This window comes from Rana temporaria, chromosome 4 (assembly GCF_905171775.1).
Source record: "Rana temporaria chromosome 4, aRanTem1.1, whole genome shotgun sequence".
Classification (NCBI taxonomy): Eukaryota; Metazoa; Chordata; class Amphibia; order Anura; family Ranidae; genus Rana; species Rana temporaria.
This window is the reverse complement of record NC_053492.1, coordinates 226874259-226898668: the sequence shown is the minus strand read 5'-3', so window position 1 is coordinate 226898668 and position 24410 is coordinate 226874259. Positions and strand designations below refer to the sequence as shown.

The window sequence follows — 24410 nt, the reverse complement described above, 5'->3', positions numbered from 1 at the left end:
GACGGCATCGAATGTGACGAGCGCATGCTCGTCATACGCAATGACGTCACCGCATTCTTTCCTTTCAAGAGAACCGCGGATCTTTTGAAACAAGTCTGTACACTCGGGTGGCAAGGGATTCTTGACAAGAATTTCGTCAGGGAAAACAATGTTTTTTTCATGACGAGATTCTTGCCCGTGTGTACAGGGCTTCACTCTTCTTTTTTTTTATTATATTTCATTTTATTTCATAGGCTACATAGTTACATATAGTTATTGTTAAAGGGGTTTGTAATGTTTTTTCAACCTTAATTTAATGCATCCTATGCATTAAGGTGAAAAAACTTCTGACAGTGACCCACTCCCAGCTCCCCCGTTTTACTCACCTGATCCCCCTCGATCCCTCAGTGGAGACGCGCTATATCTCTCTGACCTGGGTTCTCGGTTCTTGATTAGATAGATTGATAGCATCACAGTCATTGTTTTTTTTTTCGCTGCTGTCAATCACATCCAATGATGCAGGCGCCGGGGGCGGGGCCGAGTCCTACATTCTGCTTCTATGAACGCAAATGTTGGACTCGGAAGCATGCCCGCAAGGTAACCTCCTAGGGGGTTATATGATGCGGCGAGGAGCTGATATCGCCGCCGGGGGCCCCCAGAAGAGGATGATCGGGGCCACTTTGTGCAAAACAAACTGTACAGTGGAGGTAAGTATGACATGTTTGTTATTTTTTTTTAGACAAAGCTTTACAATCACTTTAATCTGGTTGAAAAAAGACACAAGTCCATCCAGTTCAACCAACAGAAATATAAAATATGCACACACAAATAGAAAACCTCCATATACACTACCTATACCCACAGTTATTCCAGGAATATGCAAAAAAACAAAAACAAACCCCAATAAAGTATGATCCAATTTGTTCCAATAGGCGAAAAAAAAAATGCTTCCTGATCCCCCAAGAGGCAATCCAATATTCTCTCAGATCAACTACCTAGTCCAGTTATATTTTGTGCATTTAGGAAAGAATACAGTCCTTTTTTTAAATAAATTACTGAGCTGGTCAGGACCAGCTTTTGAGGGGGTCTATTCCACATTTTCACAGCTCCTATTTTGAAAAGGCCTTTCTGTATTTGGAAATTAAATTAATTTTCCTCCTTACGTAAAGAAAGCCCCCTTGTCCTCTGTGATGACCTTAAGGTGAATAACTCCCAAGTTGACCATATGGACCACTTATGTATTTATTCATGTTGATCATATCCCCCCTAATCTCCTCTTCTCAAGAGAAAATGTATTTAGTTCAGCTAATCTTTCCTCATAGCTGAGCTCCTCCATGCATCTTATCAGTTTGGTTGCCCTTCTCTGCACTTTCTCCAGTTCCCCAATATCCCTTTTTTTTTAAATGGTGCCCAAAACTGAACTGCATATTCCAGATGAGGTCTTACTAATGATTTGACCAGGATCAAAATGATGTCCCTTTCTCTGCATTCCATACCTCTTTTTATTCATGAAAGGATTATGCTTGCTTGGCATTGCATGTTATTATTCCTATGATCTACCAGAACACCCAGATCCTTCACCAGTGATTCCCCCAGTTGTACTCCCCCTGAGATGTATGTTGTGTACATATTTTTGCCACCAAGTGCATAACTTTACTTTTATCAACATTAAACCTTATTTTTCACACGGTTGCCCAAATAAACAGTGCATTGAGGTCAATTTGTAAGTTAAAGACATCCTGTAAGGATGTCATTCCACTGCATAGCTTGGTGTCATCTGCAAAAATTGAAATGGTACTTTTAATCCTAGGCCCTATATCATTTATAAGAATATATTAAAATATAAGGATCCCAACACTGAACCTTGGGGTACACCACTAATAACCTTAGACCATTTAGAGTATGAATCATTAACCACTACTCTCTGAATAGCTGTCTATCCATTTACAAGCCTCTATACTTTACCTTACACATTAGCTGTGTGTGTGTGAGAAACTGTGTCAAACCCTTTTGCAAAATCCAAGAATGCTATATCCATAGTCACTCATTTGTCTAAGGTTGTGCTTACCTCCTCATAAAATGAAATCAGATTAGTTTGGCCTTGGTCTTTCATGAATCCATTCGACTTTTGCTTAAAATATTTTTTTTTAGCAAAACGTATCTATGTGGTATTTTATTAAACTCTCCATTATCTTCCCAACTATAGAAGTAAAACTAACAGGTCTATAGTAACTTGGTAAAGACGTTGCCCCCTTTTTAAATATAGGCACCATGTTGGCCTTACGCCAATCCAGTGGTACTATCACAGTCATTAAAGAGTCCCTAAACGTAAGAAACAATTGCTTTGAAATGATCAAGCTCAATTCTTTTAGGATCTGTGGGTGTAGGCCATTTGGTCTATGTGCTTTATTTCATGTCTTTCTGTCTAAATATTTCTGGACCATATAAATTTTGAGCCATTGTGGGTCATTCGGGACTGTCAATATCATCCCCATTATGGACATGAGCTCCCCCATGCTCCTTTGTATACACAGAGCTGAAGAATGTATTTAATAAAGTTGTCTTCTCTTTGTCTCTAGTCACCCACTTTAGATTTAGTAAATTACCTACATGCTCAGACCTGGCATTTTTATTATTAATATATTTGAAAAGAAAATTGGGGTTTGTCCTACTATCTTTTGGAATGTGTCATTTGTTATGAATTTCTGCAGCCTTGATCTACATATTCTGTTATCTTTCTAGTAACATTTAAACAATGACAGTTTTCCTTTCCATTTTTATATTTTTAAATGCTCTTTTCTTATTATTTATAGCTTTAACTTCCATTATGAGCCACATACATTTAAAAGGCTAAAAATGTAACCTATTAAAAGTGTTTTTATCCTTTCTAGTATATGCTTATTGTTTACAGCTAACATTAAATTAAATCATGTTATGGTCACTGCTACCCAAATGTTCTTTTATATGAACATTAGAAATATGCTCTGCATGGTTTGAGATTACCAGCTCCAGCAGAGCATCATTTCTAACTGGGGCCTCTATGAACTGTACCATATAATTGCCTTGTAATGGGATTATACATTTTTTCCCTTTATGTCACGGTTCCTACCGTGCCATGCTAATGGCCAGGTGTGGCCACCCCCCAGCTGGCTCAAAGAGGCTTTGAACCCATGACTTTCTGTGTACTGGTCCTGCTGTATTACCTCTGATTTCCTGAGTTCCTGTTTTCCTGTGTTCTTGTTTTCAAGTTTCAGTGTTCCAAGTCTGACCCCAGCTTCTGACCCTTCTTCTGCTCCTCATTAACTCTGACTTCTGGAATCCCCTGACTACGGCTTCACCTTAACAATCCTTTGGTAATTTCCCTCTTTTGTACTGGATATCCAGATCCCTTTTCCTGTCAAGCCCCTGTGCTCAGATTCACAGTCCAGGTAGACTTTTACCTAGTTACCATGGGCTGTGTGTATTTGCAAGGGTGAGCATACATCTCTGCATTATGAACTCCAACTAAGGTAAGCCCTTACACTTTAACTGTTCTAGTGGTATCATTACTTCAGTCAATTTCAGGGTAGTTAAAAAAAAAATGTGTAAACGATATAGGCAAGTTTATCTCTTTACTTAAAATTCTAATTTTACACAAAGGATTCATAATATACAAGTTATGGAGATAAATAAGGGAGGGAAACGAGAAAAAACATTGCGAAACATGCAGTACAGTACATCTAGATTAATTACATGGATGTCGAGGTCTATTAGCTTAAGGTTGCTCAATAAACTACAGAGCAGTGCTTTCTGTTGGAAGGTTAAAAACACAAATCCAGCTTACAAATTGCTGTAATAACCACAGCTTCGTAAAAAACATGAAACAAAACTTGTCATTGTCTGCAGCATGATTAGCAATAAAATATTGCACGGTACAAAATAATGTACCTAGGACTAATTTTTGATGAAAAAAAAAGGATACGAAAGCCAGAGCAAAAACTGATTAATGCATTAATAAAACGGCCAAATGCAAACCTAGCTTTAAAACAGCCTAGTTATTGTATTAAATTCCTTAAGATATGTCTGTTACTAATAACAGGCTTCCACAGGATTAGCTAATAATTAGTGGATGGGCAATTCTGATATATGTTGGGACACCCTTGGATGAGAAAAGCTTTACCTGCCAATTAACGTGTACCAGTGTTGACTTCAAAATGCTCCAAACTCAGAGCCATACACAGCAGATACCTACATGTAAGAAGGGTTCCTGCTTAGTGTTAGGTTACGGGTTATAGTTAAGGAGTGGAATGTGTTAAATGTTAGGATCCGTTCAGGTGTTAAAGGTTCATTGTTTTTAAATTGTTAGTGTTGTCTGAAAGGTTAGGACCACTGAACATTTAAAATATTATATGCATGCCTCTTACCCAATGGGACGGGACACAATGATCTCGACTTGTGGCTCAGATTTTGATTGTAAAATGATATTGTAAACATCTTCATTTGTTGCACCTGGTAAAGGCTTCCCGCTCCATTCTAAAACCTCGTCACCTTTAATAAAGACAAAAAAAATGTATTTTAACACAAGTCACACAGGGATAACCGTAACTGACTTTCAACCTATAGTTACTAGAAAGCTATCCTACAAGTTCAAGTATACTAAATTTTATATTTCTAAGCTGAAATGGCAGCAGCATTTTTATAACAGTATTAAAAAAATTGTACTTTTATTTTATTAACTTGCTACACAGGAAAAACTATACTGGACACAGCTACTCTAAAATAACTGATACTTCAACATATTAGTTTAAAAAGACCTAACACTTCAACATTTGCATGAAGATCTGTCTAACTAGCAAATACACAATTCATTAATCATGGACTCATCCTCTGCTATTCATGTGGGAATACCACATGTGTCAGACTTTTTCCCAGCCTAGATGCATAGAATAGCCCAAAATTACTAGGGAGCCCTTTAGGGGCATAAATTAAGAGTCTAATCCTAACTACCTATCTGTCACGTACCTGGTAGTGGAGCCCAATGTGCAGGGAGCGGCCCTTTCGTAAGCCTCTGACTCAGGAGCACCTGGTAGAGTAGACACGGGTCAGGAGTTCAGAGGGACACAAGCGCCTGGCTAGTAAGTTGAGTAGCGGGTTGGATGCGGCAGTAGAAGGGTGCACCGAAGTCCTGGCAGGATACTAACGGCAAGCTGGAGCAGCAGCGCGGCACTCGTGGGACAGGAACCAAGCAGGGTGAAGCAGACCGGGTCAAACACAGACGGGCAGATCAGGAGCCAGGGCAGAATCCAAAGGGTAGTCAAAGTCCAGGCCGGGTCGGTATAACAGGCGGGCAGAGAACAGAGCAAGGAGGAGAGCAGGTGCGATGGTTAGACGTAGCCGTGATCAGGGACAGGTGGCAGGCAGGCGTGGTCAGAGAAAGCCGGTCAGGTAATCAGATGCAAACAGGTATACGGATACAGGATACTCCAGGGACACGCTGTAGACTGGACAGCAAGATGGTGGGGAATATGGCTGCTTTAAATAGAGTGTTTTGGCGCCAAATGCCGTCACCGCGAGCGCACTCTCGCTGGACCTGGATTCCACTGCTTTTGTTGCTGATGGGCACACAGCTGAAATGCCTTCCATGACATTGCCCCCATCTATGGGCAGCCTCCGGATGCCCAACTGGGCCATCCTACTTGGATGCGCTCTCTTAAAGGCCAGGATCAGTCTTTCAGCATGGATGTTGGCCTCTGGTTCCCAAGAATTCTCTTCCGGGCCGTAGCCCTTCCACTTCACCAGGTATTGAACCTGGTTACGTCTCTTCCTGCAATCTAGAATAGACTCTACCTCGAATTCCTCTTCGCCATCGATAAGTACTGGTTTAGGAGGCCCGGTATTGCGGTTGGTGAAGGGGTCTGAGACTGTAGGTTTGAGTAATGCCACGTGGAAGACTGGGTGAATCCGGAAAGAGGCAGGTAATTTTAATTCGTAGGCTACTTCGTTAATCTTCCTAAGTATCTGGAAGGGACCCACAAACTTGGGACCCAATTTCTTGGATGGGCACGCCAATTTCAAGTTCAGGGTGGACAACCAGATCCCCTGGCACTTGATTAAGTTCTCCTCTCCTCCTCCTGTCAACACCTCCTTGTTATATTCTTGGGTTTTCGCCATTGTCTCCTGGAGTAATTTATTGTTAGCGGAAAAGAAGTCCAGAGTTTCTTGGGCAGCCGGTACTGTGCATTCTGGAATGTTGTTAGATAGGAACAGAGGTGGAAAACCGTAGTTAGCAAAAAATGGAGACTGCTTGGTAGCGGAATGGACAGAGTTATTATAGGCGAATTCTGCAAGGGGTAATAGATAGGCCCAATTATCCAGGCCCAATCATCCTGAGAAAAACTTGAAAAACAACGCAGATCTTGCTCAAGCGTTTGGTTGGTGTGCTCAGTCTGGCCGTTGGTCTGCGGGTGGTATGCAGACGAGAAGAAGAGATCAATTTTCAGGGCTCCACATAGTGCTCTCCAAAATTTTGACGTAAACTGCACCCCACGGTCATGGAGTCTCACCATCTCCATAAAAAATACTTTTGCTGTCTCAGAAGGTGTTCCCACCATAGGCAGAAAGTGAGCCATCTTGGAAAGTCTATCTACCACCACAAAGATGGTGGTGTAATCTTCTGACGGAGGTAGCTCGCCAATAAAGTCCATAGATATCATCCTCCATGGTTTCTCTGGAACAGGTAATGGTTTCAATAACCCCCAAGCTCTGGTTCTGCTGCCCTTGTTTTGGATGCAGATGGTGCAGGATTCCACATAGCTTCTGCAGTCCCGAAGTAACTGTGGCCACCAGAAGTTACGCTGGAGAAGCTTGGACGTCTTGTGTACTCCAAAGTGGCCGGCCAATTCATGGTCGTGACAGGATTTGAGGACTGCTACCCGTAGTTGCTGGGGCACAAAGATCCTATCCTTATTCCATAACAGGTCATCCCTTAACTGTAAGGCCAAATCCGATGATGGAGGAATCTCTGAGGAAGCCTGCTTAATTTGAGACAGGAGGTCCCCTTGTAACATGAGGAAATTATCGGGAGCTAGGATGGTGTCTGAAGATGAAGGGGCTTCGGGCCCATTAAACATCCGAGAGAGTGCGTCCGGTTTGGTGTTTTTCGACTCAGGTCTGTAAGTGATGTGAAAAGAAAACCGGGTAAAAAAGTGCCCACCTGGCCTGACGTGGCTTCAGTCTTTTAGCGTCCTTCAGGTACTCTACGTTTTTATGATCGGTGTAGATCAGGATAGGGTGTGCTGCACCCTCCAGTAGGTAGCGCCATTCCTCGAGCGTGGCTTTAATCGCCAAGAGTTCCCTGTCCCCGACATCGTAATTCCTCTCAGCTTCCGATAATTTGCGAGAAAAGAACGCAACTGGGTGCAGGCGCCAGAATCAATAATGGCAGAGGCCTGGATGTTCCCTCCAGGAAGCTGTAGAGAGATGGAGATAGCCAAGTGAGTGGCATTGTTAAATGAAGTGGAAGAAAGAGCAAATGAGAGGGTTGAGCACTTACGAAGCTTGGCGGGGAAGGTCCTCACATAGTGCCCAGGTTCCCTGCAGTACAGGCAGAGGTTGTTGATCTGGCGCCGCTGGCGCTCTTCTGGAGTCAGGGATGGGCGAAGCAGGCCTAACTGCATTGGTTCCGTGGTATAGATGGGGGCTGGTATAGGATTGGGAGGAGCCGGGTGAGGAGAACTAGGTACGCGTGGCAACATATATAAAATAGTACTAAATGGTGGCCCTCTAATAATAGTACAACCCTGCGCTTTAGGAATAGACAACAAAGTCTAGGCAATAAAATTCTAACACGATTAAACACAATAAATAGAAATAAAATAAAAGCAGCTGCTTAAAATTAAATGTCACTTGTTAAAAGCAGAAAAATACAAACAGCCCGCACAGAGCATGCAAATAGTCCTGCAGCAGCGCTGCAAACTCCTGGTTTGAGAAAAATAATAATCAAAAGGCTGTGTGTGATGACTCGATCAGATGTAGTTAGGTATGTGCTCCAATCACCAAAAAAAGGAATTCACCACGTGGGGGGATATAGGGTCCCCTTCGGGGGAAACACTCACCAGATGGTTTCTTTAAACTCGCATTTCCATATCCATATAAATCACCTCACGTATCACTTTCAGATGTTTGGAAACTGTATACCTCTCTCCTATCTTGATCACCGTTATTGCATTTACTTCCAGGATGTATTGCTCGCAAATGTATGAGGAAATGAAAAAAACCATATGGTGCAATATCGTTTTTGAAATTTTAATAATACCCCAAAAACAAATATACAATGGTCCCCTCATAAAAACGTGCGTACCAAAAAATGCATAGAATCAGGCACATAAAGGTTTCTTTAGCATTGCTCACTGTTAGGTGTAGACCCCTGAAGACCGCTCTATAGGCTTTCCTGTGGCTGTTACTTCCTGGTTTCTCCTACAGTGGAACGCATGTGTCACTTCCGGTCGGATGCTGGATAGCAGCGCTCTGACGTTTCGTCCGTTCGGACTTTTTCCAAGAGCGTGACGCTCTTGGAAAAAGTCCGAACGGACGAAACGTCAGAGCGCTGCTATCCAGCATCCGACCGGAAGTGACACATGCGTTCCACTGTAGGAGAAACCAGGAAGTAACAGCCACAGGAAAGCCTATAGAGCGGTCTTCAGGGGTCTACACCTAACAGTGAGCAATGCTAAAGAAACCTTTATGTGCCTGATTCTATGCATTTTTTGGTACGCACGTTTTTATGAGGGGACCATTGTATATTTGTTTTTGGGGTATTATTAAAATTTCAAAAACGATATTGCACCATATGGTTTTTTTCATTTCCTCATACATTTGCGAGCAATACATCCTGGAAGTAAATGCAATAACGGTGATCAAGATAGGAGAGAGGTATACAGTTTCCAAACATCTGAAAGTGATACGTGAGGTGATTTATATGGATATGGAAATGCGAGTTTAAAGAAACCATCTGGTGAGTGTTTCCCCCGAAGGGGACCCTATATCCCCCCACGTGGTGAATTCCTTTTTTTGGTGATTGGAGCACATACCTAACTACATCTGATCGAGTCATCACACACAGCCTTTTGATTATTATTTTTCTCAAACCAGGAGTTTGCAGCGCTGCTGCAGGACTATTTGCATGCTCTGTGCGGGCTGTTTGTATTTTTCTGCTTTTAACGCGTGGCAACATCCATACTGGGTGCACAGGGCCTGACGTACACTCGGCTCGTCGTTCCCTCAATCGCCTGTCTATTTGGACTAACAGGAGGATTAGAGCATCAAGTGTTGCGGGAATGCCAACTCGGGCAAGTTCATCTTTTAAGGGTTCAGAAAGGCTCATACGAAATTGGTGACGCAGGGCAGCATCATTCCAGTTGGTATCAGAACTCCACTGTATAAACTCTGCCACATAGTCCTCTACTGCCCTGCGCCCCTGTTGCAGTGCACATAATGCTGCTTCTGCGGTGGTTGCTAGCTGCGTATCCTCGTAGATGAGGTCCATGGCCTGGAAGAAGGTGCTCAGGAGGTTAAGGCAGTCTTCCCACAGGCATTTCGAAAAGCCCTGTACTTGCTGCAATCCCCAGAAAATCTTTCCGGAGTGGGAACCCTGGGCTCAGGTGGTAACATCACAACTGAGGGGGCAGAGGAGGTTCCGGATACTGCAGGAGCCACTGCGGACAGGGTTTGAATGCGTTCCTCCAGACGAGTGTAAACTTCTTGCAGGTTTCTTACAGCTGTAGTGAGACCATCCAGATGACGACATAAGTACTCCATAGGAGACGCTCCCTGCGTGGGCTCAGACATGGCTGTCCAGTACTGTCACGTACCTGGTAGTGGAGCCCAACATGCAGGGAGTAGCCTCTCGTAAGCCTCTGACTCAGGAGCCCCTGGTAGAGTAGACAGGGGTCAGGAGTTCAGAGGGACACAAGCGCCTGGCTAGTAAGTTGAGTAGTGGGCTGGATGCAGCAGTAGAAGGGTGCACCGAAGTCCTGGCAGGATACTAACGGCAAGCTGGAGCAGCAGCGCGGCACTCGTGGGACAGGAACCAAGCAAGGTGAAGCAGACCGGGTCAAACACAGACGGGCAGATCAGGAGCCAGGGCAGAATCCAAAGGGTAGTCAAAGTCCAGGCCGGGTCGGTATAACAGGCGGGCAGAGAACAGAGCAAGGAGAGCAGCAGGTGCGATGGTCAGACGTAGCCGGGATCAGGGACAGGTGGCAGGCAGGAGTGGTCAGAGAAAGCCTGTCAGGTAATCAGATGCAAACAGGTATACAGGTATACGGATACAGGATACTCCAGTGATACGCTGTAGACTGGGGGACCTGGCTGCTTTAAATAGAGTGTTTTGGCACCAAATGCCGTCACCGTGCGTGCACCCGCCGCGCGCACACGCGTGCCACCACGCACACGCTGGACCTGGATTCCACTGCTATTGTTGCTGATGGGCACACTGCTGAAACGCCTTCCATGACATTATCACAGTTTGAGGCCCAGGAAAACCAGGACAAAGGAAACACACACAAAATGACAACGTTTTGGAAAGCAAACACCTCAAGGTATTTTTTTTTTTTTTTTTGACAGTAAAACCTCAAGGTATTTTTTAAGAGGTATGGCGAGTCTTTGGAGAACTTCATTTTTTGGCCACAAGTTTTTGTAAAATTACATTTTAAAAATATCATTGTAATTACACTGATTGGAAATACAGCTCTGAAGCTACAGGCATCTGGCATTGTTAGAATTAACAAGAAAATATTTGCCTAGTTCATTGATACATTGAATTTCACCCTTAGTATTGGATGTCCCTGCAACACTGTAGACAATTAATGGAGAATTGTAATACCCATAATATTACGTGTAAGCAGACATAAAGCATTATTTAAATACCTGCTCTTAAATGGCCTACGACATCTGCAAGGCTTCCCTTCTTGACTTTGGTGATAAAGGCACCAAGGCGTCCTGTTTCAGTCATTTTACCTCCAACAACCTGAGTATATAATTTATAAACACAATTAGAACAATAGGGGGAAAACCAGTTATGAAATGGACTAACAAATCTACAAAAATGTATCAATTAAATAACCAGTAGCCCAACTAACAGTGGTCTAATCGATTTATAAAAAGATTAAAAAAACCTTTACACTGGGGGTTATTTACTAAAGGCAAATCCACTTTGCACTGCAAGTGCACCTGGAAGTGCAGTCGCTGTAAATCTGAGGGATCGATCTGAAATGAGGGGAAGCTCTGTCCTCCGCAGATCTACAGCGACTGCACCTCCAGGTGCACTTTTAAGTGCACTTGCTGTGCACTTGTAGTGCAAAGCGGATTTGCCTTTCGCAAATAACCCCCACTGTCTTTCTACAAAAATAGCAAAAGATCTGAATGCACTATGTAGTCAAATAAAACCAATAAATATTCCTAAATGGTTAAGAAAGACAACATTGGGGTTCATGCAATTTTTAACTTGCTAGCAACTACAGTTGCTACAGATCATTGCTAAATTTCAACTTTCAAAGGTAGACTAAAGAGCAGAGAATACTCTTAAGAATGCTAGTTCCTGGCTCTAAATCTGATGGTTTGACATCAATGTTGTCTGAGTCTCTGACCTGGACCCAGTATAAAAATACATACTTCTGACCTTTTTCTGACACTCATTTACAAGAATGCCTCTTCTGGCACTGTGGGTAAAATATCTGACCAAAGTCAGACACAGCTGGGCATCTAGCAATTTTAGAGCAAGGCCTGCAATGACAGCCTCCATACTTCTCTCACGATAGAGTCACTTTAAGGATAACAGTACTTTTAATCATTATGTAAACCAATTGTCATGTTACATAATTTCGAGATCCTGGCACCAAAGGCAGCCTGAAGATCACACACACAGCAAACACAGAAAAATGCTGAGCAGGGGTATTTTCTTCTCCTCCCATGTGACTAGTCCCACACAGAACTGTACATACCGATTTGTAATAATATCACTGAACCCTAACAAGAGAAGTCTGCCATATGCAGTACTGCAGTCTCAGCAGGCTTACATCAGTAGTGCAGACACAGTCAGGTTTAAGTATTTAGAATACTGGTCAGATGTCAGTGAAAGATAGAACAGACACCCGTTGAGTGTTAGCATTTATGTCTGCTGGAGCATAGGATGACCCCTACATATGTATACAGAAAGAGGTAATCTTTTTTTACAAAACTGCACTGAGACCCAAAACTGGAGCATGCAGAAGCAAGGTAAACAATTATAGTATATATGTTTTTTTTTTTTCATAATATCCACTGGCCAATTATGCCTCCCTGTCCTAAACAAAAGTATAGGTATTCTTTTGATCACTTACGGATTTGTTAATCCTTGATTTCCATGATCCGCCCTCAAGCTACAGCAATTATGTTAAGCAAAGTAGCCCACCTTAGAGCAGTTGTGACTATAAAAAATGTATTATGATTGGCTGTAAGTAACAGGTTCCGCTACTGCAAGACATTCCAAATGGTTTACAATGCACAATATTCTTCCAAAAAAGCGCCTTTTTTTTAGTATATTGTATTTCCTTTTTATGTGCAGTGAGATGCTGTACTTGAAATATTACGAGCACTTCCAATTTGTCTTTAAAGAACATAAATCAATAATACTTTATTAATACAAAATGTAACTAATGAACTCGTATTAAAAAAATGACTCGTAACAAATATTACCGATGTTGCACAAAAAGTATTCATTCAAAATAAGTGGAATATTCTAAAAAAAAGTAGTGATGATCTCTATGATTAAGCCCTGTATTGGTGATGACATCACAGGCATCAGGGAGGCACCTGTATTGTCATCCCACAAACTCAGAAGTGCACTATTCTGTGTTGGTGCATTTTTATTCTTTAAATTAAGTTTTGGTTTTAATGAGATGGAAAGCATGATGATGGTTTTTATATTTTGAGTTGAGGAGCTCACTCTCCGGGAAAAGGTATTACTTCTTCTGATGTGCCAAACTGGGGATTTACAAAGAGTTAGTCTGGTGGTAAATTTGGAGAGATCTTAAAGGGGTGTTTAAACATGCATTGTGACTTATTTATACACATAGGTCAACATCTACAGGTGAAAAGTGGTGGAACACACATTAGATGCGAAATATTCATGAGCACATATGTGGAGATTTATTTATTCACATGGTTCAGGGAAAAAAATGACTATTAATAATTGCTGTGGTGTTTATTTACCATAGACATAGTCACGTAAAGCATATTCAGTCTGGTCCCAGTCTCCTGAGTGAAGCTACACATATTTGGCCATACATGCTGCTGATTCCGGACAGGTGGCAATAATAACCTACAGTTTAGAGCTGCTCCCCACAAAATATTTTCTTCGATGTAAGATGTTCTGCATTACTCAGGACAGAAAATAAGTGCAGGGAGTCATAGACCTGCCACCCCCGCCCCCCCAAGAATGGTGCATCATTGCAGTTTCAATGCATTGATGCATCATCTAGCACAATATTAGCATCAATCATACAGGACTACCCATCACTGGAAGAAAACAAAAGATGGAAGAACCCCATTAATCATTTAATGGTCTGAAGACATCAGAAAAAGACACGTTAAATAAAACAAAGCATAAAATACCACTGGGTGGAAAGGGCACTGGGGTGGACACAAAGTTCAAACTTAGACTTAATAATAACATTTTAAACATTGCCTTGTTTTCTACATTTTGTTAAATAGTATAGGTGCCCTTTAACTAAAGACAGAGCATCTCTATTGTTTGTGTACTTATTATCAATGATATGCTGCCTGTAAAGAGTGGCAAAGGAATACATAGAAATATTTTTTTTATAAGGCAGAAGTCTTGAATGTCATTTATTTTGTTCTAATTTCAAAAATATAATTTGTTTATGTATTCTGCATCTAGAGCGTTAATAAAACCACTGCAACTTTAAAAGGGATGTGCTTACTTTCAGTCCCAGAAGTGCTCCTGATTCCTTCGGCATACTTGTTCTCTTATTAAGAATAACACGTCCAATTAAACGATCACCCTCCTTTGAAGGCTGCCAGGTTACAGGATGCTGAATAAGATGATAAAATACAAACACAGAATGTATTCAGTATTCTTTTCTTTGTTTCAACAGTCAATTCGTCTCATAGTGACACATTTTGCCGAGCCACGTGGTTCAGAAAGCAAAGGACAGCTAGTTATACAAGGCAAACTAATTTAAACAAATTTTAAAGAACATATTAATATATTAATGGAAAGATACATTTATTAGTTATTACAAATAAAACTGACATGTATATAATAGTCATTTTTCATACCACATTATTATGAATCAAAATATGTTGGCATAAAATAATAAATCTGTCACATTTTAATGCAGTATATGCATTAAAGTGGAATTCCAGGATTGATCTAACTAAGCTTAAACCTCCTCCCACTGCCCTTCTAACCCCTATACTAACTACCCAGTAAATGGAAAATGCAGAAGATGGCACTCCGCTCCAGTCATGTTATCTCCCAGCGGCCGGCTACAAGGGAGAGAAAAGATCAGCAATAAGGCCTGGAATGCCTAAGCCGTGAATTCACCCATAGGCTTACTATGGGCCATCTGTTGGCTGTCCTTCCTTTCCACTAAAGCCGCCACTGTGAGCCGATCACATGACCAGAGCGCCCTGAAAATAGGCAAGTATACGCAAATCCTTTCTATAGGGTAGCTACTATGGGATTTAAAAGTGGGGTGGGAGTCGTTATAAGCTTAGTTAGATCAATTCTGGAACTCCACTTTTAATTGTGCTTTTTTTCATGAAATATATTGTTGCCCGAGTCAGGTTAAAAGGTTGTGTGGACAGATCTCTCATCACCGGTTATTACTATTTGGAGATGTGTACATTTATGGTCATCTGTACTATTCTCGCTTCTAGTGACATAAGCTGTCAGGGAGGAAATGATTCCAGTGACTGAACCTGACCAAGGTTGTGTGATCGCAGAATTCAAGGAAGTGGCTGACAAAAGCTCTGATGATGTTATTTAACTTTCATGAGTGCCACCAGGGGAGGCTGGTCCTCCTCCCGGCCAATCAGAAAGCAGGTATGAGACCCATCACCCGACTGGCTGAAAGGACAGGCAAGCCTATTGGACATCTAGGAGGAGGGGAGGAGCCACATGGCAGAAGCGAGTAGGAGAGGACACAGGAGCCAATGCACACTCTGGATGACCGCTGCCCAAATGCCCACTGCACGGATGCCAGCTGCCCCAATGCATGCTGCATGGATGCCTGCCACCTAGATGGGGTATGTGCCAGACCAGCAGACAGCGAGCGGGGGGGGTGTTAAGGTGCCATCGGGGGAGGGGGAATGGTTGTTTGCCGCCAGCCGCCACTGATTGCTACTCTTTTCAAATGGATTTTCCATGACAACTCTATTTTAGATAAAACTTTACAAGCAAGTTATACCAGAAGTATATATTCGTTCTTTTAGATTCATACTGTATTTTGGTACAGATTGCTTTTTGCATCTGCAAAATGAAGCACTGGGGCCAACAGTTCAAATCCCTTGTGCAACACTATCTGCATGGGATCTGCATGTTCTCCCTGTGCACTTGTGCGTTTTCCCCCCAGACTCAAAAGACATGTTGGTAAGTTAATTGACTCCTGTCTAAATTACCTCTTATTTGTGTATGTTTGTATTTGAGGTAGGGACCTTCGATTATAAGCCCTTTGGAAACAGGGACTGATGTGACACGCCATGTATATTGTCTGCACTATATACAGTGCTGTGAAAAAGTGAATGAAATATAACAAATAATGTTTAATTTATTTAAAACTGACAAAACTGTTTACACTTTACTTCAATGATTTAGCTAATATACAAAGCCGATTATACATCTGCAACCAAAACCAACACTGCCATATGCCAATTAGAGGAATCCCTGACAGGGTAATTCTGTGTAATTCCTGTTATTGCACAAGAGGGACTTCCATATTGATTATTCTCCAAGATCCAAAGATGTTTAAAGGAGAATTGCATTATGTGTGCAACAAGATAACAAGCAGATTGGTGGATAGAATTGACCATACTGAATGTCCAGGCATACAAGTATTCCATAATGATTATTCCAGGCAAATATATAAATATCTTTAGTTGATATGTTGCTTTGAATTGATGAAAGTAACTATCAATTTCCTTAAGATGGAGTGAAATATATTGGCCTCTATCTGAAAAATCCAAATGTGCTTATCCTTCCGAGGGTCCTACTCCACTTCCCCAGGGTTTCCATAATATATACATACAGTATTGAAAACCCAGGTCCTTGCAATTCTGTTATGAGCCGTTGGAGGCACATAAACTCTCAAAATCGTCTTGCTTTTGTACCTAATCTCTGAACTTTGATGGAAAGCCCCTACCCAGCTTGTTAAGACTTTGTTGTTTTTTTTTCACATTAAAAGAGATTTGCAATGACAGTGATGCAAACTGTAAAGAAACAAGCTGTTTAAATTATCCTTTTTTTTTCTTACCGAGCCAAGGGGAGATGTGTCTCTAGTGTGCCATGTGGCAGGGTCCAACCAGTAATAATCCAAATCACCTGTAAAAAGTTCAAACATTGTAACATGAAAGCAGCCATGTATGTAGGAATGGTTAGCAAAGAATCATTATCAGAAGTGTTAATGAATATTTATGGAAAAAATTCCATTCAAACTAGACCTTGACCTTAAAGGAGGAAGTATGTTTTAGAGCAGGGGTGGCAAACACAAGCCCCGCGGGCCGAATCCAGCCCGCCAAGCCATGTCATTACTTTTCAAAGTTAATATATTCACTTTGGTACGTTAGTGGTCACTACGCCTTTAGACTCCTTCAGATCCCAGGAATGGTACAATACAACTTGGGTCCCAACATAAAAAAGCAGCAACTTTGCCTTAGGGAATGTAGTAAACTGGCAAAAGATATTTAGCAAGATACAAGTGGGTCGCATTGATGATCATTATTCATATACCCTCAAGGCATGGTACATATAGCTCAACTGTGGCCAGTTCTATAGCTTTTGATTTTAGGAGAACGCTGTACTTAGGGAGAACCTGTGCTTTGCTCATGCAGGCTCAACAGCAGGTTCCGTTTATTGACATTCATCTTAGCTGTTTCTAGGTACCTACCCTTTGCTCCACAAATGCTCTATTTAACTGTTGTGACTTTAAGCTTATATAGGGCTGTGGGCTCTCTCCCTGCCCCTATTTGGCAGCAGCTGATGTCAGAGTGGCTAATCATCAAAGCTGCCAAGTGAAAGAGATCAAAGTGAGTAACAAGGTCTATCATATCTAAAAGTAAACATCATGTTCCTTTGATTTCCTAGGAAAATGGAATGGTGGGGGAGCAAAGGAAAGGTAAGGAGTAACAGCTATTGGGGTTGGCATTAAAGTGAACCTGTTGCTTTACTCTGTATGGTAAGCACAGTTTTACTTTAGGCCCCTACTATCAGATTTACATATATTCACCTCTGTTGAAAGGCTAGTAGAAACCATCCACTCAACATTAAACAGTATATATTTGGAATGACTTTTCTTTAGTACGGTTCTCATTACATATCTGCAAACTCTACTTACCTGCATATGCTGTCAGTATAGCGACCCATTGGCAGAAATTAGCTTAGATTTAGCAGGTTTGCAAGTTAGCCATATGCACTAATATTTTGGTGCTACATACAAAGCATGCTTCCCTGAGAAATTCTGAGTAAAATATAGATGGTTCTGCCAAGAATTTGTACCCAAAACTATTGTAACTGCACGTTCCAAAATAACATACAAACACATATGTATCTGGTGTATTCATTCTAAATTATTACATGTATCCTAAATACTGCTGCTAAAATAATTATATTATGTCTGGTGTATATACATACTGTATATATATTAGAGCTGCATGATTAATCGCTAAATAAATCATAATCGCGATTCAACCCCCCTTACGATCTTAATACAGCATTTCCCCGCTTCATGTTAAACAAGTGCAGAGTGTTCTCTGATCGGAGCTGTCAAAAGAAAAAAAGAAACTCAAAAGCTTATCAAAAGCGATAAAGAGAAACAATGTAACTCTCGGTTCTTTTAGATCAAAGGAATGAACTTCCATCTGTAAATGAGATTATATAAAAAACAAGGTGCAATCAGCGCAAATATATAGATCAAAAAATTATGATATTAAAAGTGTATTTATGTGATACAGACCCCCAGGGTTCAGATCACTGGTAATGCCAGCTGAACACTAAGGGAAATTCGCAAAAATCCTAAGCAAGTAAAAAATAAAATAGAAAAAGTGCAGCGCAAAACTCAAATATATAAATGATACTGGTATACTCAAACACCAATACCATAAGTGTGAATATAAATATGCAGAAAAAAAAAAAAAAAAAAAAAAAAAAAAAAAAAAAAAAAAAAAAAAAAAATATATATATATATATATATATATATATATATAAAAAATTAAATACAATTCAAACAAACAGTCCAAAAGTCCATAAGTGTCAGAAGATGAGTGAATTAAACGAAAATAAATCTCCACCACGTGACAATCCACCAAAATTTTGAAGTGATCCCTCCACCGTTGTAGATGGCTACTCTCACCTTCATATATGGACCACTGAGTTAACAGATGGTCAATAAAGCAAATCAAATAGGCAGGTCATGAACAGGAACCAGGCTGATGTATTAGATCCAAAAGCACTTAGTATGTGATTATCTCTTTACATGCACCTGTCCTTTGCGGTTTGGTTGTCTTATGAGCACTTAGTATGTGATTATCTCTTTACATGCACCTGTCCTTTGCGGTTTGGTTGTCTTATGAGGATCTAATACATCAGCCTGGTTCCTGTTCATGACCTGCCTATTTGATTTGCTTTATTGACCATCTGTTAACTCAGTGGTCCATATATGAAGGTGAGAGTAGCCATCTACAACGGTGGAGGGATCACTTCAAAATTTTGGTGGATTGTCACGTGGTGGAGATTTATTTTCGTTTAATTCACTCATCTTCTGACACTTATGGACTTTTGGACTGTTTGTTTGAATTGTATTTAATTTTTTATATATATATATATATATATATATATATATATTTTTTTTTTTTTTTTTTTTTTTTTTTTTTTTTTTTTTTTTTTTCTGCATATTTATATTCACACTTATGGTATTGGTGTTTGAGTATACCAGTATCATTTATATATTTGAGTTTTGCGCTGCACTTTTTCTATTTTATTTTGTAAATGAGATTAGTTTAACAACTTAAAGACTAAACCTTTTTTGACATTTGTTGTTTACAAGTTAAAATCTGTTATGTTTGCTAGAAAATTACTTGGAACCCCCAAACGTTATATACAGTGGATATAAAAATTTTTTTAAAAATGTCAGGTTTCTGTGATGTAAAAAAAAATAAGACAAGTATAAATAATTTCAGAACTTTTTCCACCTTTAATGTGACCTATAAACTGTACAACTCAGTTAAAAAACAAACTGAAATCTTTTAGGGGGAAGTAAAAGTAAAAAACTAAGATAATGTGGTTGCATACGTGTGCACACCTTCTTATAACTGGGGATGTAACTGTGTTCAGAATTAAGCAATCACATTCAAACTCATGTTAAATAAGAGTCAGTACACACCTGCTATTATTTAACTGCTTGCCGACCAGCCGCCACAGTTATACGGCGGCAGGTCAGCTCTGCTGGGCGAGATCACGTAGCTAACGATCGCTTGTTACAGAGCGAGAACCGGGAGCCGTGTGTGTAAACACACAGCTCCCGGTCCTGTCAGGGGAGAAATGCCTGATCTTCTGTTCATACAATGTATGAACAGCGATCAGTCATTTCCCCCAGTCAGTCCACCCCCCTTCAGTTAGAACACACCCAGGGAACATACTTAACCCCTTCCTCACCCCCTAGTGTTAACCCCCTCCCTGCCAGTGGCATTTTTATAGTAATCAATGCATTTTTATAGCTCTGATCGCTATAAAAATGCCAATGGTCCCAAAAATGTGTCAAAATTGTACGAAGTGTCCGCCATAATGTCGCAGTACCTAAAAGAAAAATCACTGATCACCGCCATTACTGTAAACGCTATAACTTTTGCGCAAACCAATCAATAAACGCTTATTGGGATTTCTATATATTTTATATATTTTGGGGGATATTTATTACAGCAAAAAGTTAAAAATATTCATTTTTTTTTTCAAAATTGTCACTCTATTTTTGTTTATAGCGCAAAAAATAAAAACCGCAGAGGTGATCAAATACCACCAAAAGAAAGCTCTATTTGTGGGAAAAAAAGGATGCCAATTTTGTTTGGGAGCCACGACGCATGATTGTCAGTTAAAGCGACGCAGTGCCGAATCGCAAAAAGTGGCCCGGTCATTGAACAGCAATATGGTCTGGGGCTGAAGTGGTTAACATGCTTGTGATTAACCCCAAATAAAGTTTAGCTGTTCTATTAGGTCTTTCCTGACATTTTCTTAGTCACATCCTACAGAAAAAGCCATGGTCCGCAGAGAGCTTCCAAAGCATTAGAGGGATCTCATTGTTAAATGGTATCAGTCAGGAGAAGGAGAAAATATGGAGAAAATATGTCACAACAGTGGCATTACCAAGAACTGGACGTCCCTCCAAATTTAAGAAAACTGGTCAGTGAGGCTGTCAAGAGGCAGCATTAAAGGAGCTGCAGAAATATGTGGCAAGTACTGGCTGTGTAGTACATGTGACAACAATCTCCCGTATTCTTCATATGTCTGGGCTATGGGGTAGAGCGGCAAGACGGAAGCCTTTTCTTATAAAGAAAAACATCCAAGCTCAGCTAAAATTTTCAAAAACCCATCGGAAGTTTTCCAAATGCATGTGGGAAAATGTGTTCTGGTCTGATGAAACCAAGATTGATCCTTTTGGCCATAATTCCAAAAGATATGTTTGGTGCAAAAACAACACTTCACATCACCAAAAGAACACCATACCAACCATGCAGCATGGTGGTGGCAGCATCATGCTTTGGGGCTGTTTTTTCAGCTGGAACAGGGGTCTTGGCAATTATGAACAGTTCCAAATACCAGTCAATATTGGCACAAAACCTTCAGGCTTCTGCTAGAAAGCTGAACATAAAGAGGAACTTCCACTTTTAGCATTACAACGACCCAAAGCATACATCCAAATTAATGAAAGAATGGTCTCACCAGAAGAAGAAGAAGAAGTTTTGGAATGGCCCAGACAGAGCCCAGACCTGTATCCGATTGGAAATCTGTGGGCTGTGCACAGGAAATGCCCTCACAATCTGACAGATTTGGAGTGTTTTTGCAAAGAAGTGTGGGCAAATATTGCCAGGTCAAGATGTGCCATGCTGATAGACTCATAACCCAAAAAACTGAGTGCTTCAGCAAAGTATTTGTTTAAGGGTGTGCACACTTATGCAACCACATTATTTTTATTTTTTTATTTTTACTTCCCTCCCCTTAAAAGATTTTAGTTTGTTGTTCAATTGAGTCCTATGCCACGTACACACGATCCGTCCATTCGATGAGAACGGAACAATGGACCGTTTTCATCGGTTAACCGATGAAGCTGACTGATGGTCCGTCGCGCCCACACACCATCGGTTAAAAATCCGATCGTGTCCAACGCGGTGTCGTAAAACACAACGACGTGCTGAGAAAAATGAAATTCAATGCTTCCAAGCATGCGTCGACTTGATTCTGAGCATGCGTGGATTTTTAACCGATGGTTGTGCCTACTAACGAACGTTTTTTTTTACCATCGGTTAAATTTAAAACAAGTTAGCTTTTTTTTAACCGATGGTTAAATAACTGATGGCGCCCACACACGATCGGTTTGGACCGATGAAAACTGTCCATCAGACCATTCTCATCGGTTTAACCGATCGTGTGTTCGCGGCATTACAGTTTATAGGTCCCATTGAAGGTGGAAAAATATCTTAAATGATTTATCTTTGTCTCATATTTTTGTCTCATATTTTTACATTGCAGAAACCTGACATTTTAACAGGGGTGTGTACACTTTATATATCCACTGTATATATTTTTAGCAGAGACCATAGTGAATAAAATGGAGATTGTTGCAATATTTTATGTCACACTGTATTTGCGCAGAGGTCCTTTTAAAAGCATTTTTTTTAGGAAAAAATATACTTCAATTAATTTAACTAAACAGTAAAGCAAATAAAATTGTGATTCTCATTTTATCCAGAATCGTACAGCTCTTATATACACACACTCAGATCTGACCAACCATCTCCTCCTGTGGTAAAAAAAAAAAATGAGTGTGTGTATATAAGAGCTGTACGATTCTGGATAAAATGAGAATTACAATTTTATTTGCTTAAAATAAAGATCACGATTCTCGGCGTAACATCATCTTTTACAGTATACAAAAAATAAATAAAAAATTGGGCTAACTTTACTGTTTAGTTAAATTAATTGAAGTATATTTTTTCCTAAAAAAAAATGCTTTTAAAAGACCTCTGCGCAAATACAGTGTGACATAAAATATTGCAACAATCTCCATTTTATTCACTATGGTCTCTGCTAAAAATATATACAGTAAAGTTAGCCCAATTTTTTATTTTTTGTATACTGTAAAAGATGATGTTACGCCGAGAATCGTGATCTTTATTTTAAGCAAATAAAATTGTGATTCTCATTTTATCCAGAATCGTACAGCTCTTATATACACACACTAAAAAAAATTTTTTACCACAGGAGGAGATGGTTGGTCAGTATGTTTATATTCTATCCTGAAAAGCACAATTATGACACTTAAAGCACAGTACCTAATGGAAACTAATCCGATTTCTGTTTGCTAAAATCAGATCACTAGCAGATAAAATGTGATTGGTTAATGTGGTTATCACACACTGAAAATTGCTGTTTATTATATAAACTTGATCCATTTTTATTTATTGCAGCAATGAGATAATAGTTGCATCGTTATACCCCACCAATGCTTATTTATATTAATTACATTACTTAATGTATACATACAGTACATGCAAAGCACAAGAAATATCTAAGGAAAAATGATACAATGACAACAATTACATTTTGTTTCCTGTTAAAACAATTATGTGTGGCCTTTAGATTTAGCATAGATCCAAACGTGCATATTGCTGTCTGTAATGGCCTATAAGTGCTGCTAGAAATATATTGCTTTACATTAGAGAGCGGAAGGTAATACAACAATTCCCCACCCAGAGTGTAGAGGCATTAGGCTGTCTAAGTGTTATGAGACTCCTTATAGGAGACTTTTCATACAATTGATTTTCATTTACTGTAAGTTGAAAGTAAAAACCAACATATTCATGCAAATAGTTCTGTTAACCAAAGACTTCTTTCCAATCACTGTCCAAGGCAAGCTGTCTTCTTTTACATTTCATCACACAGTGCAGAAACAGACACTCATTGCTTTACAATAGGCTCTTAAAATGTACTAACCACAGCATGACTGAAGGGGCACAGGACACTCCAACTGTCTTCTGCCAAACACAGCAGCTAAAAATAACCCAGACAATCTGCGTGAATTTTATTCCAGTGAATACCATCACTACGTTACAAAAAAAAAAAAAAAGAAGGCAGTGGTATACATTTCCAGTACAAACAACAGCAAAGATTAATCCTTCCCAACATGCACATACAGCCTAAAATGAATTGCATGCCATTGCTTGCTTCCGGCCCTCTCGATAAAGTTAACACATAGCTTGACAACTATTATAATAAGCACATTTATACACAGAACCTAAAATCCGAAAACCATTACTAGCCAGGCAAATCACATATTACTAAACTATACATTTAAACATGCAAAAATCCACAGTGAGAAGCACATGTGTAGTACATGCTATTGAATCATTCTGCAGCATTCTTCCAGTGAAAAGCTGTCCTATTTGCAGTACCACAATGGTTACCTGTCCCTGTGTTCAGTGTCTGGAGCAGAAACTGGACAAGCCCTGAGAACATACTGTAGCACAAGCATCAGTGAGCCCATAAACAGCTGACAATAATGTAGCTGGAGATAGTCGTGCTGAGTGTCAAAGCTGCCAAATAACAAAAAAAAAAAGATCTACGGATGTGCTTGAGAATAAAATCAGCAGCGGCAGCTCCGTTTTAAGGTCTGAGCCAAAATATTCTGCAGTGTCCAACATCCCACAGCACTGAGGCCAGACCTGCCATATACAGTGTGCTGCTGTCATCAAAACAAATCTCTGCAGCGGATTGCCCTCATTGATTACTACATTAATCAATAGCTACTCAGTGCAATACTAACTAGATTTCAGTTTCCGCCGCGACAGCAGGCCTGATGAGTTTAGAATTAACAGTCTTCTGAAAATGGATGCAAATGCCGGTCATTTGGAGACCGTGGCATGAAATAAATTTTGCACCCCATAAAAAGTGTCCCGAAAAGAACTGT

The 24410-nt window shown here is 40.2% G+C and overlaps 1 protein-coding gene across 15 annotated transcripts in view; it reads right to left on the bottom strand.

The window, feature by feature from the left end:
• The window catches only part of RIMS1 (regulating synaptic membrane exocytosis 1), a 492278-nt gene that overhangs the window by 274682 nt on the left and 193186 nt on the right, over nt 1–24410 (bottom strand). For 14 of the 15 annotated variants that reach the window (XM_040349925.1, XM_040349926.1, XM_040349936.1 and 11 more), the window contains 4 exons: nt 16491–16558; nt 13938–14048; nt 10885–10984; nt 4383–4506 (listed from right to left, as the gene is read on the bottom strand). In XM_040349925.1, the coding sequence (XP_040205859.1) occupies nt 4383–4506; nt 10885–10984; nt 13938–14048; nt 16491–16558 (403 nt within the window). Of the gene's footprint in view, nt 1–4382; nt 4507–10884; nt 10985–13937; nt 14049–16490; nt 16559–23437; nt 23495–24410 lie in introns of all 15 variants that reach the window. The other variant, XM_040349940.1, reaches the window with a different exon arrangement.